General features: G+C 42.7%; 1 protein-coding gene across 1 annotated transcript; it reads right to left on the minus strand.

The window, feature by feature from the left end:
• Positions 1-11524: 11524 nt before the first annotated feature.
• Positions 11525-15101, minus strand: LOC129866691 (fibroblast growth factor 4B-like). Its single transcript, XM_055939498.1, has 3 exons — positions 14527-15101; positions 13517-13620; positions 11525-13138 (listed from the first exon to the last, which is right to left on the minus strand). Exons 1-3 carry the CDS (start codon positions 14825-14827, stop codon positions 12962-12964), a joined length of 582 nt encoding a protein of 193 aa, XP_055795473.1. The 5' UTR covers positions 14828-15101; the 3' UTR covers positions 11525-12961.
• Between the last annotated feature and the right edge of the window lie 3216 nt (positions 15102-18317).

Consider the following 18317-nt stretch of genomic DNA (forward strand, 5'->3'; position numbering starts at 1 on the left):
TTCATTTTACTTCACTAATTTGGACTATTTTGTGTATGTCCAGTACATGCAATCCAAATAGAAATCCATTTAAATGACAGGTTGTAATGCAACAAAATAGGAAAAAGGCAAAGGTGTCACGTTCCTGACCTGTTTCTGTTTGTTTTTGTATGTGTTAGTTGGTCAGGACGTGAGTTTGGGTGGTCAGTCGTAGGGGGAAACGTAAGCTGGGATTGACTATGGTGGGGTGGGGACCTCGTCCAGAGCCTGAGCCACCACCGTGGTCAGATGCCCACCCAGACCCTCCCCTAAACTTTGTGCTGGTGTGCCCGGAGTTCTCACCTTAAGGGGGGGGGGGTTATGTCACGTTCCTGACCTGTTTCTGTTAGTTTTTGTATGTGTTAGTTGGTCAGGACGTGAGTTTGGGTAGGCAGTCTATGTTTTCTGTTTCTATGTTTGTTTAAGGGTGACCTAATATGGCTCTCAATTAGAGGCAGGTGGTTTTCATTTCCTCTGATTGAGAGTCATATTAAGGTAGGTGTTTTCACACTGTTTGTTTGTGGGTGGTTGTCTCCTGTGTCTGTGTATGTCGTTGCGCCACACGGGACTGTTTTCGGTTTGTTTATATGTTTGTTCTTTTATGTAGTCAGTTTCCCTGTTCTTCGTGTTTCATGTGAGTTCGTCGTTCAGGTCTGTCTACGTCGTTTTGTTATTTTGTTAATTTATCAAGTGTATTTCGCTTCGTCTTCGTCTTGTTCAATAAATCATCATGTCATATCACAACGTTGCGTTTTGGTCAAATCCTTGCTCCTCCTCTTCGGATGAAGAGGAGGAGGAAAGCCGTAACAAAAGGGGGATGAATACTTTTGCAAGGCACTGATTGGCGTTACTGACTACAATCCGTTGAATAATAATAACAAGTGTTGATTAATTTAAATACATTTGCCAAATTACATAAATACTCCTGTCTGTAGAGAAATAAACGAAGTAATTGAAAATACTTCACATAATTTAGCCAATCAATAACTACTTTTTTTAAAAATCGCTATGGATTGCGTTCTGTCACATTACGAGCACATATAGGCCTACAGTCGAGAAGCCCGCAATTGGAAAGCCCGCATTTGGGCAAGCCGTACAGCAAATATCAAACAGCTGAGTTGAGTTGTGGCTGTCAACCAACAACAGGCAGTAGCTAAAAGGTCTTTCACAATACAATTACAAATCCAAAAAAGTTTGGATGAGTGAGTGCCACTAGAAAGGTGGACTGTAACTTCCTCCCCATGTAGGCCTATACTGTATGTGCTCATGATGTGACAAATCATATTGTACAATCTGTGTCTCCACTCCTTTCATTGGCGTATACTATTAGCTGCATTTAAAGCAAAGTCATTCGTTTTATTGATCACAGTATGTCAGTGTCAGAGTAGCCTGTCATTTTGGTCATTTCTGTGGTATTAAAAAATTATTATTCTAATGTCTTCAGTCATGTAAAACGACAAAGAGTTCCATTAAATTATTTGAGGAAAAACTTTTTTTTTCTCAGATGTGCAAATACAATAATATGCATGCAATGCTTTAATATAAAGGAGATTTTTTTTCTATCGGTCATGGTCAAAAGTAGTGCACTATATAGGGAATAGAGTGCCATTTAGGACACAGCGGCCTAACCCAGTCAGCCTAAGCCCATGGCCTCAGGACACACTGCACCACCACTGTTATGTCACTTAACAGAACAGCTGCTGAAGCGGCCTCTTACTGCATACTGTGTTTTATCAAAAAGTAGAGGGAGAAGTTTCCTCGCCAGTAGCTTGTACCATTGTAACTTGTAAATCTGCTTTTGTTGCTGTTCTCGTAGCCTGTAGAATAGCCTGCAAAGTAAAGTCAAGTAACGTACACTAGTATAATGGTATATCAGTTACAGCATAGTGACTTCTAATTGTTTTTTAAAAACTTTCGATACCACCTGTCGCTTCAGAAATTCCATCACATTCTCCCATCCAGGGAATAGGGAATACTGATTTCCAGGGAATATAGCTTTCTCTTTCTTTCTCTTTATTTTCACATTATCTTTCTTCCAGATAGTGCTTCTCAGAGTTCTCCGCTTTATGCTCTTGCATTTTCCACTGACACAGATTTATGAAACAGTAGAGGAGAGTCACGGTCGTTGGCACACAGGTTTCCAGGCGGTATTGCTGGCAGCATTTGAAGTGAAGTGCTGTTTGCTTGCAGAGTGGAGTCTTGTAGTAGAGAGAAAGAGAGCAGAGAGAGAAAGAGAGCAGAGAGAGAGAGAGAGAGAGAGCAGGGCAATGTTATCAGTGGGCCTCAGTTCATGCCGCCAGTCCGATGCTCACCTGCTGCAGAGTGCTATAGGCCAGCTGTCTGTCCGGCAGCTGGCCCCTGCCTGCTTTGTCCCGCTGAATTCTGATCCAGGCCTCTTCTAGGAAAAGGAGAATCAGAGAAAGGCAGCTGCCCAGGACAAAACCAGCTTGGCAGACAGCCTCTGTGGCTCTCATTCATTCTGAACCAACTGCAGGCCTGTGGTGTCACAGGGTCCAGTAGGAAGGGTCATATCACCCTCTACTGGAGGGTCCATAACAGATTGAGCGCATGTCTGATACTAAGGCAATACGTTGTGTTGTCATACCTCTTCCTTTTGATGGGATTTTGGGTCCCACTTGAAGTAAACGACACTTTTTAATGCTTAATGGCGTTGTCGAAAATCCTCTATAAGGCCTATACAGATGCTTCGGAAATCATTCAAAATGGATACGGAGTGGCAAATAACTATGCTATGTTGCCGCCTTGTAGTTCTCTATTTTACCCAGAGGATGGCAGCACTTTGCTGGATTATGCCTACTAGCTACGGCACCCAGACTTTCCCAATACGGTCTTCTTGCTAACGTTTGGAACTCACAAAAAGTAAGTTCCTATGTGACTGGTGTTATATCATGATTTTACGTAAAGTGTCAGATTAAGTGTTGCTTTTACTATGAAAAGTTTTTTTACCAGCTTTTAACACCTAAGTGTCTGATATTTTTGAACCCCAACGATCCTTGGAGCAGTAGGTGAAATTATTATTTGACCCTGCTGGTCATTTATGAACGTTTGAACATCTAGCATGATCTAGAACGATCTGGCCTTTCTAGGGGGTTTTTCCACGCCACCGTGCTTCTACCTCTGCATTGCTTTCTGTTTGGGGTTTAAGGCTGGGCTTAGGCTACATCTGCTGATTTGAAAAGGGCTTTGAGCCTTCTTATGGGCTACTACAGGATCATGTTATTGAATCATTCATGATGTTTTCATTTTTTTGAGTCACATTCAGTCCAATCTAGTCTATTCAAATCTAGCAGAATGACCTTTTCTGGGACTGGGACAACGTTGGCAAAATATACTGAGGTCCATGCTGTTCAAAGCTCTCAAATCCTCAAACAGAAAAGAACAAAAAATTGTTCTGAGGTTCAGCTTGGTACATAGGGGTTTCTGGAGTGCAGTGTGTTTCTGCCCGTGCTGTTACAAAACACCCTACTCTATATGGGCATTCCTGCAGCCAGCATCGGGGTAATCTGTGTCCCCTGGTCTCTGGTCTCTGTAGTGTAGAGTTCCTCCAAGAATACATGTTATGTCCTGGTGTCTTATCTGCAGCAGCTCTGCCTTTGAAGGGCTCCCTATCAGAGGAGAAGCAGGTAAATAAGGTGGCTTGAAAGCGCCTTAAGAGGACTGTTTCATCAAGGCTGATGACAAATTGACACGCTAGTCTCAATATGTTAGATCCTTCCGTTTTCTAATATGTGTCAAATACGTGTTTAATGCCTTTGTTTACGTTAATACATTTGTACTGTCCTATGTGTTGGTTTGTGATTATCGTCACACAAAAATGACCCTTATTGGTTACTGGAAGTTTTGTGTGAGGGTGCTGAGCTTGTAAATGGGAGTTGCATACGACACCTTTAGTATGTATTCCATGCGTGTCCATGCGTCTCAGGGCATAAGCGTGAATGCATGTGTACCTAACTCTAAATCTAGTCCACTGCAAACAGGTGAGCATGAGCATTACAAACGCAGCCTTTGAAATTCCTACTCAATCTGTTCTCACAGAACGTCGTCCTCTTGCGGGAGCTACCGCTCCTGCACCAACGCAATGCTCCCCAACTGAGGATCAAACGTTGAGGAGTCTCAGTTGTGCAGGCCCCCACGTCCCATTTCCCCCCCAACTCCTTTGATAGCTCCAACTACTTGGTTCATACCATTTTTAATATGCTGACTGGTGGATAGGTAAATGCAATTTGGCACCATTTAGCATTTCATAGGGCCACTGTAGTAGCTTGGGGCCATCACAGTGCTACTTTCCCCTATCCAGTCGTTCACTAGTTTTGGATCTGTGAACACCAGAGCCACAGGATCTTCAAAAAGGGGCGAGGGGCGTGTTGTGGTCATCAGGGAAAACCCTCGGTCAGACTAACTCCTTGTGTCGCAACCCACTGACACAACCCACTGACACAACCCACTGACACAACCCACTGACACAACCCACTGACACAACCCACTGACACAACCCACTGACACAACCCACTGACACAACCCATTTCAATAGTTTTTTGGCGTTTTCTAGTGTTTAGAAGGTATCTTATTTCAGATCTCGCCCATCATCCCAGAGGGTTAGGGTTAGGAAACACTTCCTAGTGGCAACTCAGCCGTGCCCGTGTAGATGTAGCGTCACGCCACGCCGGGTGGGAGATACATCACAAATACGCGCGTATGCACAGACCAGACACGCGACTCATACGCAGGACAGACACCCAGAGAACTCACTGCTCACCTGCTGGGAAACTCACCGATGACTCATTTTGTTTGACGATTAGAACCCCCCCCCCCCCCGAGTGCAACTCTCAACACGCTGATGTTTATTTCCACGAATAAGGCTTTTAAACTGTTTATTATGCAGCTCACCCCCCTCAGATTGTCTTTGAGAGTTTGTAAGGCCGTCAGATAACCAGGGTCATCCAGCTATATGGAGGTTCTACAGTTGTAGGACAAGTGTTATTACTGTTATTAGTGTTATTACTGACTTATTCTTGTTATTACTGCACTGGGAAAGTATCTGTCCCATTATTCCATCGAACACAAAGGGATTGAGCGATATCAAACGTTATGTCACGACAGCAGAATAACATTGTTATCATTTCGGACGCTGTGTCCCAAGGGCACATGTTGGTCCCCTTCCGAAGTTTCACTGGTTGCCCCTTTCTGTTGACTTAAATCATTGAGTAAAGTTTGATTTAGATACAAAGTGTGTACCTACCCTCCTTACTGCTTAATGTCTTCCCTTAATAGGTTGTTTGATCTTTAGCTCACACGTTGGGGGGGGGGGGGGGGGGGCTTCGGTAGCTTTTTGGACTGATAGTCTCTGATTGATTTGGCATCAACCCCCACAGGCAGTGCAGTGGCAAAGGACGAATCAGCTGGAAAATAGGAGAAAAATGTTGACTGCTTCATATATTTGTCACATTATGTGAAATGAATACCATTCATATTCATACATTATAAATAACGATAATTACAGTGAAGTGGTGTGTCTGGTGTAGTCACAGTTCACTGAGTACCTAAAAATTCAAAGACCTTTTACTACCAACGTTAATCCAGAGGAGCATGTTGGCTGTGGTGCAGCACATCAATCAAGTTGTCCCACATTATGTATAAAACGATAAGATCCCAGTTTATAGTGATCCCTTGTGCTGATACAGTACCTTGTTCCCTGTCGCAACCAAGCCTTTGCTGGATCTGATACCTGCGAGTGAAGCGTTTGATCAAAAGGCTGCTAAATGAAAGGAGACGGCTTCTTATGCTTAACAGACAGATCAGATATAATACGTCTTTCCCATGGTGAGTTAGGGCGGGGCTTGAACTCAGCAGCTTTGATGAATGAGATGAGACGTCCCCCCCCCCACCCACCCCTCAAGTCATCACTTCTTCTCTCTCTGTGATAGGAGTCTAGCGGCAGGACAGGAGTATTATCCTCTCTGAGGCGCGGCCCATGTCAACGCAGCACTAGATATCAAGGAGAGCATTGCTGAGCGGGAGGAGCCAGTCAAATGAAGGTGTGTGATCTTAACGACCTCATAGAAGGTGCAGAGAAAAACAACACACATGGGTCCTTAGAGGAGTGTCACATTGTGTAGGACCTTACGAGAGAAGGAAAGAAAGTTTGACGAAAGAAAAAGAAACCATTGTTTTATGTTCTATTCGAATCTATGCGTTTAACTATTTGAAATGGAGAACAACCGTTCAACTTCTGCTAGAAATGAGATAGAAATGATTTGTTTGTTAATTTCACAGCCTGCCTAAAAAAAAAAACATTTCATGCCCATTTTGCTACGTCATGCCCTGGCTGCACCATCTCAGCTGTGAGGGAGTGCCAGATGAGAATAATGGGAATGTTTGATTGCAGATGGAAATGTGAAAACATGTGGCAGGAATGCAGTGGAAATCAGACTGACCTTTGAGAACAGAAGTTGTTCTATTCCCCCTTAGAGAGAATTCTAATCACATAAACACTGGAGGTGTGACAAGTCCCTCCTATGTCCCTCCTATTCTGCTCGTCACCTGAGGCTCGTCAACTAGTTGCGCCTTCAATGGAGCTAACTGGAGGGCTGAGCAGCTATATTATACCAGTAGCTATGCCACTGTTAGGGTACTAGGATTAATTAGACACTTTGTATGCCAACGGGTATAGGCCTTAAGCTAGATCCCTGAGGAACCCCTATTGTACAGTTGTTAGACGATGGGACATTCTGATTGAATCTAACACATGATATTCTTTCTGATTATGAACTTGCCTAGATTCTAGAGAAGAAACAGGAGATAATACAGTATTTACAACACTGCTGCTACCTCCGGTACTTCTGGTGCTACCTCCGGTACTTCTGGTGCTACCTCCGGTACTTCTGGTGCTACCTCCGGTACTTCTGGTGCTACCTCCGGTACTTCTGGTGCTACCTCCGGTACTTCTGGTGCTACCTCCGGTACTTCTGGTGCTACCTCCGGTACTTCTGGTGCTACCTCCGGTACTTCTGGTGCTACCTCCGGTACTTCTGGTGCTACCTCCGGTACTTCTGGTGCTACCTCCGGTACTTCTGGTGCTACCTCCGGTACTTCTGGTGCTACCTCCGGTACTTCTGCTGCAAACTTCCAGTACTACTACTTCACATTTCCCTCTGTGGTCCCTGCAGTCGTGTGTGATCCTTCTCTAAAGAGCTTCAAACAGATGGGTTTAAAAGGACTAAAACATTGGTAAAAAAAAAACACATGTACATGTAATAGTCAGAGCATGAAAAGGATCCTTAATGAGATAACCCATAAACACTTTAGGTTAATCTGGAGTGCTCGAGTTCCCAGCTGTTGATACAACACACACTGTTAATACTAACATAGGCTTTCCCAACTCACACATAGTAACTCAGTTGTCATTTACTGGTTTGTTCACATTGAAGACTGCTTTACTAGCTTTGTGTTCCTGCACAAAGCAGCAAGCAGCAGTCAAGTTCAAGATGTCCCAAGTTTACAGACATAAGGCCTTGACTGGCCAGGACAGACCAGTCTGCTGCTCCATAGTATGAGACAACAGCATAGAAAGTGACTTGAGTCTAAACTTGTTTCTCCGGTCCAGAACTAGCCCTTTATTCTTCACAACACCTGTCAGTGGCCGCTGATTACAGGGCCCAAGTCTGCATTGTTTCCCCTCGCTGAAATCCTCCAGAGTGGAGCTGTGTCCTAGAAGAGAGGGACTGGAGGAGAGGGGTGGGGGTGTCTCTTCCCTTTTGAAGTGCTGCTCTTTATGGCCAAACATCTGCAGGCCCGCACTGCACCACTGTCCCAAACACATACTTCACAGCTGGCTCTACAAAGGAGACCAGGGGCACAAACGCGCCAGCTAAATAGATCCCTCCATCCGCTAGGCCAGGCCTCGTTCTCCCAGCTGCAGGTTCGGGCCTGCCGCACCATGGATCCAGGCCAAACCTGGGCCGGCATTGCTGCACGGGACAGGAGCAGACATACGCACACATATAGAGAGCACGCTCAGACAGGAAATGCACACTTTCACATGAGTGGCCATTTAGTTTGGAAGGAGAAGAAAGAGAGGCAGGTAAACAGCTAGGTTATGACTTCCCAGATCGTGGATTCCTACCAAAGGAAAGGCTGGCCATTACGTGCTTAGAAATGATTACAGACAAACAGACCAGAGCATGTGGCATCTTACAGCAGCTCTGACTGTATATCATGCGATTTCACTCTTAAATGAGCGCCTCTTTCATGTCTGGCCATGAGTAATTCCCCTTTGATGTTTAATGTGCTGTTTGCATTCAGAATTGCCTATTTCAAACGTGGACAGCGAACTCGCTTAAGACTCGCCTGGATTCAATGCATACAAGAAGACATGACGCAAAACAATACTATTTTCCAAAATATTTTGTAACATTAATTTTTACATGACAAGAAAAATATTGTAGCAGTGGTTAGAGTGTTTGGCGACGGGCTCGGAGACTCGGGTTAGAGACCAGCAAGTGCTGCTCTGTCGCCGTTTGCTACAATATTATAGCTTGTTGTGTGCGATGTGGTCTGACCTTAGGGAAAGAAAGACTTCCATCTGCTCAGTGTTTTGTTTTAACTCAAGGGGAAGTGACGAGATAAAGGGACAGAGACAGACAAAACAGTAGCAAAGCCAAACAATAAACTGAGGCCGGGCTATCACACATTTAAAATATATATATATATATACAATATCTGAGATCTAGAGAACAAAACCTTAACAGCGGCAAAACAAGCTTTGTGTGGCTCAAATAGTGCTTGTGAATCTTCCATTTGATATCATCTGAAGGCAAGTGTATTTTTGTTGAAGCATAAATTGCATTTGTGTCTTCCTGTCCCCAAAGCACCTGTTGAAAGGTCAATTATGGGGGAAATGTGTCCGGTAAAACCAGCAACTGAAGTCTGACTGGATTCACCAAATTGCTGTATTGTTTTTACACTCCAGTGTCCATATGATCATCACTGCACTATGATAATAACGCTTCGATTTGTTCTGTTTCACACATGTACAAGTGAGAATTATATGCATATGTGAATTGAAAATGTTTTTTTTTTTTACCATATCCCAACGCCCCCTGAGACCCTTTCAGAGAGTGGGGTCACGTCCAGAGAAGCACTATGTGAGATGCGCCGAGTCTTCAGCAGTAAACCTGACCTCCCACCAAACTACCAAACCTGCAACCTCCCTCTCTGTGGTGTACTTGCAGTCCTCCTCCCACAGCTCTTCTTCTATTTGCTCAGGCCCTACAGGCCATGACAGAGAATTAGACACAAGCCCTGTCCTGGAGAGTTCTTCCCAGCGCTGAGCCTATAACCCTCTTCCAAAAGCAGAGGCCGTGTGTGTGTTTGCTCAAGGAGGAAAAATAGGGGGATTACATTTTTTTTTGTCATTTAATGATTTCAACATTTGTGGATGTTGAGACTCTAATGGGACAATGAATAGTCAAGGGATTCCCCTTCCAGTCACTCAGTAGTAGAGGTAGAGGAAGATTAAGTGGGTCTAAGAGTTGGAGACAAATGCTTAGTTTAACATATCCTTCATTTTACATCCACTATCGTTAACTAGTTTCCTGACCTGGGAGTGTTATTGTTGCCCTTTATTCAGGGATTACAGTGGTGATATTAGTTTGTAGCAATTAATTCACCACTGCGTTCAGGAATTAACATTCTGTGTTCCCGTCGACGGCCGCACACTAGACTAGAGCCAAAGGAGTAAGCATTTGAGGACCTCCCCCTTTTACACCTGAGCTCTCAGACACAGAGGACGGTAGGACGGTTGCATTATATATGCCCTTTCACAACTGCCTGCTGTCAATGTGTAGGGCTGGCTGTCTGTTCCCTGCTGCTAGCCTCCCCGGCCAGTGTGTGTGCCTTAGCACTGCAAAAGAGAGAGGGGGAAAAAATCATGTGATAATAGCTACTAGCAACTACCAGCCGTTGCCCAAGCCATGTTGCATCTTGTTTACCAAGGCCATCGACTTAACCACCATTCAATTACAATCAACACACTCTCTGTTAACGCACACATTGTTGCTAGTTTCCTGGATTGTCTGGAGTTTGCTGAGACCTCTGTGCGTCTAACGGACATGAAAGGATCATAGGGAATAAAACAGGCCCTTGAGGTAAATTGTTCAATGTAGAAGTGGCACCCAAGTGATGTGCAAATGTTGGTGTTGATGATGGCAGTACAATTGGTGCGGAAATGACACCGTTTCTAGTGGTCTCTCAGCTGGGCTGGGAAGGTGCCAGTGTACTGTCGTCTTTACGGTGGAAAAGAGAAGAGGCCCAAAATGCTTGTGTGGGGATTGGACACTCCTCTCTGTGACCTTCCGGATACACTAAATGGCTTAGGGCCATTGTAGACGTTGCGTGGTGAACTGTCAGAAGGCGAATTTACATGAGCTGATCACTATGTAACCTTATGAATGTAGCTATGACCACATAGTGAGTGGCGGATGAATCAAGTAGAGTATGTATATAGAAGCTGAGCGGGCCCACAGAGGGAGGCAGGACTGGTGCTCTACTGTCCTACTGTACATGCATTCATTCATTGAAATCACACTCTCATATTGACGAATGCTTTGTCCTCTATTCACACTGTCTCAGCCTGCCACAAGGAAAACAATCTAGTCGTGTTTATCCCTGTCAGCATAGTCAATTTACTGATGAGATTTCAGCCGCATTACCACTTTAGAGAGGTGTGAATGCAACAGGCTTTTAACATGTTAAATCCAAGCATACAAATGACCCCATTGTCTCAATGATCTGCATGGCGACCTCCAGTGTGGATTCGCTGTTGATTTTGAGTTCAAGTGTCGCTGAAAGTTAGCTCGGAAATCAACCCTGCTATAATTCACCGTGGTTTCAATGAGTGAAACCAACGTGAAACAGAGTTGAATTCAATCTGAATTTCTAGGTTTCAATGAATGTTATTTTGCAGGTCTGAAAATGTATGCAAATCACAGCGAGGTAGGATAGTTTAGAAGCATCGTTATTCATCTTTCACGTCTCTATTTTTTGTTGTTGTCTGTTTTGAAAAATGCATTGCAAGATGGTCACAGTTGGGGAAACCTGTTATTTAGTGAAACTGACCGAAGCGTCATAGTTTGAAGTTCTGAACTGTATACGTGTGAGTCACCATTCAGAATAGCACACTGCGTAACACTTCCTTGTTAAGGGACCGTGTGATAGGCCTATGTCCCCCAGGCTATGTATTGCACCAATCAGTACTTTCGAAATTTCTGAAAGTGCCGTGGGTCATGTGACAAATGATCTGTGATATGTTTCTATTTCATATAGGCGCTAATAAGAAATTGGGGCATTGTTCACAGACACGTCTGTTGTAGATTGATGTTGAGCAAGACGTTTCCACGTTTCAATGCACTCCTTTATGGAAGTAAGCAATCCACACCACATAGTCTATATGCTATAACATCATTTATTGACTTCCTTGACGTTTTTTTTTTTTATCATGTGCACGGCACATACACCACAAAGTTGAACAGGACCTGTATAAAACTACAGTTTTGATACACACTAAATGCATAACAGAGGACATAATATAATGTTGAACTGACTGCGGGAGATCACAAGGGATCACATGAACGAACGCAGTAAGAAACACATCTAGTTTCAGTTTTTTCGTTGACGTGTTCATTTTCTGCATCCTCTGTGCTAGCAAGAAAGGACATTCTTCTTTTTTTTTTTTTTTTACTTTGCATGAATACAAAACTGAAATAGCAACATACTCCCAAAGCTAACATGGGTTCTTACTATTGACAACTGCAAGGGAAGTCAATTCAAAAGGATTTACAAAACCACATATCAGGCATTGAGTACAACAATACATATATTTGAAATACAGAAAACATAAGAAAGTGGAATTGTCATAAATTACTGATAGTCAAGTATCTTCACTAATGCTGGATTAGAGAAGTGTCCAGTCATTTGTGTGCTGCATATACTATTTATGAAAGAGTTTTTACCATACATGCATACAACAAAAATATAGTTCAACCCTGGACCAGAGTTACCTTTAACCGTAACCGTACACTATAGTTGTGCCATCTAAACTCAGATTCTCTCTCTCTGAATGGGTTCCTCTCAATTCCTCTAGATCACCTCATCGGTGGTATACAGTGTAGGTTAAGTTGTAACTTGTAAAACACAGAAGTGTGGCAACGTCATATGTCACGCTCAGAAATATGACAGAACAACATACTGTAGAAGACACAGAACAAGCAACAACACAATCCCTAGAGCTTACACGTCCATACTGAGGTAGTAAAAAGCTAAATCAATTAGGAATGGAAAAATAACAAGTGATCTTTCTTACATTGAAATACTGCAATAACACACACAACTCTGACCAAGACCATACAACAAATTCAATGCAGAAACCCATTTCTGTGTTGTTGAGTTTTTGTAAGTCCCAATTGTCGTTGTATCGACCAATAAATGACTAATCATGGGACCCGTAATTAACTTTGAATGGTTTGGACCTTTGCCGTCATTGTCTTTCTTTTTGATGCTGAGACACAACTCTGACAAACTTGGGTCAGCGATTTCTTTCAAAGTAAACACAAGTACGATGAGAACACAACCATTGCCACACAACAATACTTAAAAACAGTGCAAAATCCATTTCACGTTTAAAAAACATGGACTCATCTCAAGACACTTATAGCAGCACACATTTCATAGATTTAAAAACAAAAACAGGTGTCATTTTTTCATGTTCCCTTTCTACGTAATTCCACTTTCCCAAAATATAAAAAGTCTCAAGAATCATAAATAAACAATTTAAATATCTCACTTTAGAAAAAACATTTGAAAGTGCATTGTTTCCTCTCTCTCTCTCCTCTACCCTCTGTTGAAGGCACAGTCTGTCTGGGATCATTCAGATCCTCGGCAAGAAGTGTGTCACTGTCATTGCTGGTGTTACCCGGTTTCCTTTTTTGGTTTTGCCAGTCTTACTCAGTCCAATATACATCCCTGGGTGAGCTGCAGATTCATAAGCGTTGTAGTTATTTGCCAAGAGGCTTTCCTTGAACTTGCACTCGTCATTGTAATGACCCTAGAGAAAGGATGAGAGAGGAGAGGTTTAGGTCTACATGAAGAAACAATAAAATGACGCAATGAACAGCGGACTATGTGGAAGCTGATGCAGAACCTCTGTTGGCAAATTACCCAAATCACGCAGATCAATCTCAACACTTGGGATTTTGTGGCCAATTCAACTTTACTTTGAAATACCATATACTGTACATGGACTCTAAGGAAAGGAAAGGTCTACACCTTATATTGAACACACCTGTGGCGTAGCTTATTATGGAGTTCATGAGCTACAAACATGTAAAGGCATGACAATCATTCTGCTGTGGAGACCTTTCATGCAATAAAGTATGCTGTGACCCAGAAATACGTCCCGGGAAAACGTAGCATGTATACTTACAGATCCATAGAGCTTCCCTTTGCTGTTCATGGCTAGAAACAGACCACTTCGGACTCCAAAGATTGTCACAATCCCTCTCTCCACAGGTGATATCTCAAGGAGACCTGCAATGAGATAAAGGATATTACTGAAATGTTTATTCTGTACACCATACCAAAGTTGTGTATAATCCATTGTTAATGCCAATCCTGTGAAACGGATCAAGTATATAAGGAAGTCTGTAGTAGACACAGGTCTATTTAGATATATTTTCAAACTGTTACTTAAACACCCTGCAAGGAAATCGGTGCATTTCTCCCTTGGCATTAGATGACAACTAGGCTACATATGATATGGACTTCCTCTCACTAAAGTTCCCAGTATGAGTTCCTGTAGCAGGTTGAAGTTCTGAGAAAACTTCAAACTGTTATGTCTACGGGTTTACATAAGATAAGAAATAATAATAATGTTGTCTAGTCTCTGTTATTCTCTTGGAGGAATGTATCAAATGTATGTATCAAAATACAAGGCTAATGTGTTAGGCAGGAAGAAAAAAAAGACGAAAATTGTCCTGACTTTATACTGGACAGTCGGTAGAGAATAACTAACTCAATTGTACCCCAATATACAGGTAGCGGCAGTTATCGTCAAGTCCAAACCCCCAGATCTGGTACTATCCGTGATTTCTTTTGACTCTTCAGAAACATGTTTGTTTGTTGTTGTCGTTGAAACAGAGCAATTTGCAATGTGTTGCAAAGAAGACGCAATCATACTTGGCTAAAACACTCCTTCCTCTGTCCTCATGGCCATCGGAGGAAAATACTAACACGTGACGTCAATTGGCTAGTAGCCTAATCTAAACACAATGTTACGTTGAAGTTGGCATGATGCCCATTCACACAACCCAAACTCACAATATGAAGTTCTAAAGTGGGGGCACATGGCACAAACAGGTTGCAGACGAAGAGAGGGGCATCAAACACGTGTGCCCAAAGATGCTGGTTTAAATAAAAGTATGAAACTAAACTTACTGTATCTATTTTCGTTATGTATTCCAGTGATCTTTCCGTCTGGTAAAACTTGAATATGAAACCCAATGCCGACGTTGCAATAGAGACGCCTAAGTCTTTTGATGCCCATAAGATATTCACCATCCCGGGTGATTTCTCTCTTTTCCCATGGGTTCCGAGCCAGTGATCGAGAGTAGAGCGTTTCCCAATGCCGCTCAAGAGCGCCGTTCTGCATACCCGCTAACGGGGCAGTGCGCACTGAGCTGCAGACCAGCCCCCACACCAGCAGCGGTACTGGTAGCCAGGACGCGTGGACAGACATCCCTGTGTGGTCAGTGCGGTCTCACGTGTTTGAATTTGTTTTTAGAATTTCCCCCAAACCCCTCTTTCCCCTGTCCGTGGTGCTCACAGGTTGACGGAAAAGTTGTGGAGACTGTGGGACTGACTGAGCCTCCAGTGAACTTATTTTGGAGTCTGCATGAAGTACTTTCTGTAGGCTACTTCAATGGCTCCGCTGAATGACTCTATTCCGAGATGCTTTTAGATCGAGTTGTGAATTGTCAGTCGTGTTGCAAGACATAGCCATGACTCTCTCTTGACGATACTTATATGTGCCCCGAAATGACATCACACGCCACCTACTGTAACAAAAAGGTTGCTCTCAACTCAATCCACATGCACGCTAGTTACCTCCGACGCAAAGTCACTCAGGAAACCACCTCCCCTTGTGCGCTCTGATCTCGAGTGGCAGGGCGCACCATGCAGAACATCTCAACGAACTCAGTAGTTGCCACTGTACTTTTAGTGTGAGATGACACATGTGGCCACTTATAAAGGGTTTTGCCCATCTTTTATTGTGTCTATTGTGTCTTTACGCGGCGCAAACTTCTCAGACTTTTCAAGATGTGTCCAGGCGACAGGAAGGATTACGCATGAGATCTTAGTCTAAAACGTCATCCAATATCGACTGAAGTCAAATAAATAATGTATTGCAGGATGTAGAAAAGGAAGCTGAAAAGCCAACAGACTGTTACACAGGAGACAGTTCTATAAATGAATCCACAAAAGCAAATCAACCGCTTTCTTAATATGAATTTCTACTTTTTGACTACCGAAAGTAATGGATGGGCTTCTCTTGTACAGAATATAATCATCAGACAAAATATAATATTTTGTAAGTATTTTAAGATTACAATATAAACAAAACGTGTAACATGTTGGAAGGCAAAATACTTGTCATCTGAAAACAGTTAGTGGCCTTATCAACCCAAGCCTCCTACTGTACCATGAGGATGAGGTATCTAAATTAATCGGATACAGTTCTCTTTTGCCTATCTGATCAACTGAACACAATGTAATACCCGTAGACTGTACCAAGCACTTATGTACAATGGAGGCTACTAAGCCGTTACGCATAGGATGTTGAAAATGTCCGTTATTAGACTGAACTTCTGGCACATGGTGAGTTAAGTACCCGTGCGTAAAACCCCCATATCAAAGGTTCGCTCGAGATTTGAACCCCATGTGTGACCATCCACACCATAGAAAGCCTATTGCCACTTAGCCAGTGTAATACACAACCACCAACCGAGATGACATAGAGGTATCAAGTGACACGCAAGGAGCAACGACTTTTGCACCTGCTCACAAGTTGATTCTATTCTTTCGAACTGGGGAATTACTGGTGGAAACAATGCGGCTAATTGTTGTTCAATTATACCTAAAACTAACCATTTCGGAATTTGTGTGGCAAATATTATAAACGTCTTCATTCATTTGATGTTTCAAATTATGACATTTTTTATTCAATGGATTCAAAACAATCGTTATTATTTGAGGCAGAAAGTTGAATACTTATATATATATATTTATTTTTTTCAATAAAATCGAACTTCTACACTCTCAAGTAGACTAAAATTGATACATTATCATAAATATTCTATAGCGTTTGTTGACAGTAACCTACCCCTCTTTTGTATCAATGAAGAGCCAATATCGCAATAATAATTTAGCCAGACTACGTGTTCTCAGCCGCTCTCCAAGGTGCTGCATTTCAGTCACGTGGTTTTGCGTTTTCATCACCTCACTGTGCTGGCCAAGGTGCTGCATCAGTGACGTCCTTGTTACATGTTTTAAGTGAGAATACCTTACTGAGATGAACAGATTAACAGGCCCTACAACTTTCTTACAGTATCATTACCTTTATGCTTTTGGTGTCATTAGGGAACAATAGTTTTAGATAAAAGTAATGTTGCTCTCATGGAATGTAATTTCTTGGGTACAGAACCTCTGAAGAGAGAGAAGATGTTTGACTTGCTGCCTCTAGAGTGCAGTGTCTACAAAGGAACAGAACAGAACCAATCCTATGCTTAACCCCGAAATCACACAGACCACATGCCAATGGAACCCAATGATAACTGACACAACATAGTAGCCGTAGCCCTGTGTTCAGAAAAATCTCAACACTGCATATCCCAACACCTACAGTCTGGTAGTCTTTATTATTCAATTGTTTTATAGATATATTTACTATTTATTTTACGAGAATTCTTCAAAAATGTAGGATTAAATACATCGGGAGACTACAGTACCATGAGTAATGACACTTGAGTTTCATAGACTAAACAAACAATATTAAAAATACATAGAAAACTTGTTTATGATATAACAAGTAATGGAGGAAAATAAATAAATGAACAACACAATGGCAATCTATATACAGTGCATTTGGAAAGTATTCAGACCCCTTTACTTTTCCCACATTTTGTTACGTTACAGACTTATTCAAATAGATGACATTTTTTTCTTTCCTTATCAATCTACACACAATACACCATAATGGCAACAAAAACAGGTTTTTATCAATTTTAGCAAAGAAATTAATAAATACTGAAATATCATGTTTACATTTGGAAGCGATTACAGCCTCAAGTCTTCTTGGGTATGATGCTACAAGTTTGGTAAATTCTCCCTTTCTTCTCTGCAGATCCTCTCAAGCTCTGTCAGGTTGTATAGGGAGCGTCGCTGCACAGCTATTTTCATGTCTCTCTAGAGATGTTTGAGCTCTGGCTGGGCCACTCAAGGACATTCAGAGACTTGTCCCAAAGCCACTCCTGCGTTGTCTTGGCTGTGTGCTTAGGGTCGTTGTCCTGTTGGAAGGTGAACCTTCGCCCCAATCTGAGGTCCTGAGCACTCCGGAGATCTCTGTACTTTGCCCTTGGCATTTCATCAGACCAGAGAATCACGTTTGTCAAGGTCTGAGGTCTTTAGGTGCCTTTTGGTAAACTCCAAGCGAGCTGTCATGTGCCTTTTACTAATGAGTGACTTCTGTCTGGCCACTCTACCATAAAGGCCTGATTGATGGAGTGCTGCAGCGATGGGTGTCCTACTGGAAGGTTCTCCCATCTCCACAGAAGAACTCAGGTTCTTGACCATCGGGGTCTTGGTCACCTCCCTGACCAAGGCCCTTCTCCCCCGATTGCTCAGTTTGGCTGGGCGGCCAGCTCTAGGAAGAGTCTTGATGGTTCCAAACTTCTTCTATTTAAGAATGATGGAGGCCACTGTGTTCTTGGGAACCTTCAATGCTGCAGACATTCTTTGGTACGCTTCCCCAGATCTGTGCCTCTACACAGTCCTGTCTCAGAGCTCTACGGACAATTCCTTTGACCTCATGGCTTGGGTTTTGCTCTGACATGCACTGTCAACTGTGGGACCTTATATAGACAGGTGTGTGCCTTTCCAAATCATGTCCATTCAATTGAATTTACCACAGGTGGACTCCAATCAAGTTGTAGAATCATCTCAAGGATGAT

Source organism: Salvelinus fontinalis, chromosome 12 (assembly GCF_029448725.1).
Source record: "Salvelinus fontinalis isolate EN_2023a chromosome 12, ASM2944872v1, whole genome shotgun sequence".
NCBI lineage: Eukaryota > Metazoa > Chordata > Actinopteri > Salmoniformes > Salmonidae > Salvelinus > Salvelinus fontinalis.

Excerpts from the sequence above, each read along its gene's own strand:
- LOC129866691 (XM_055939498.1), bottom strand. The coding sequence starts at position 14,827 with ATGTCTGTCCACGCGTCCTGGCTACCAGTACCGCTGCTGGTGTGGGGG. Across the intron at positions 13,621-14,526 it reads ACATAACGAAAATAGATACA|GTCTCCTTGAGATATCACCT; the intron begins GTAAGTTTAGTT and ends ATCTCATTGCAG. Across the intron at positions 13,139-13,516 it reads AAGGGAAGCTCTATGGATCT|GGTCATTACAATGACGAGTG; the intron begins GTAAGTATACAT and ends TCCTTTCTCTAG.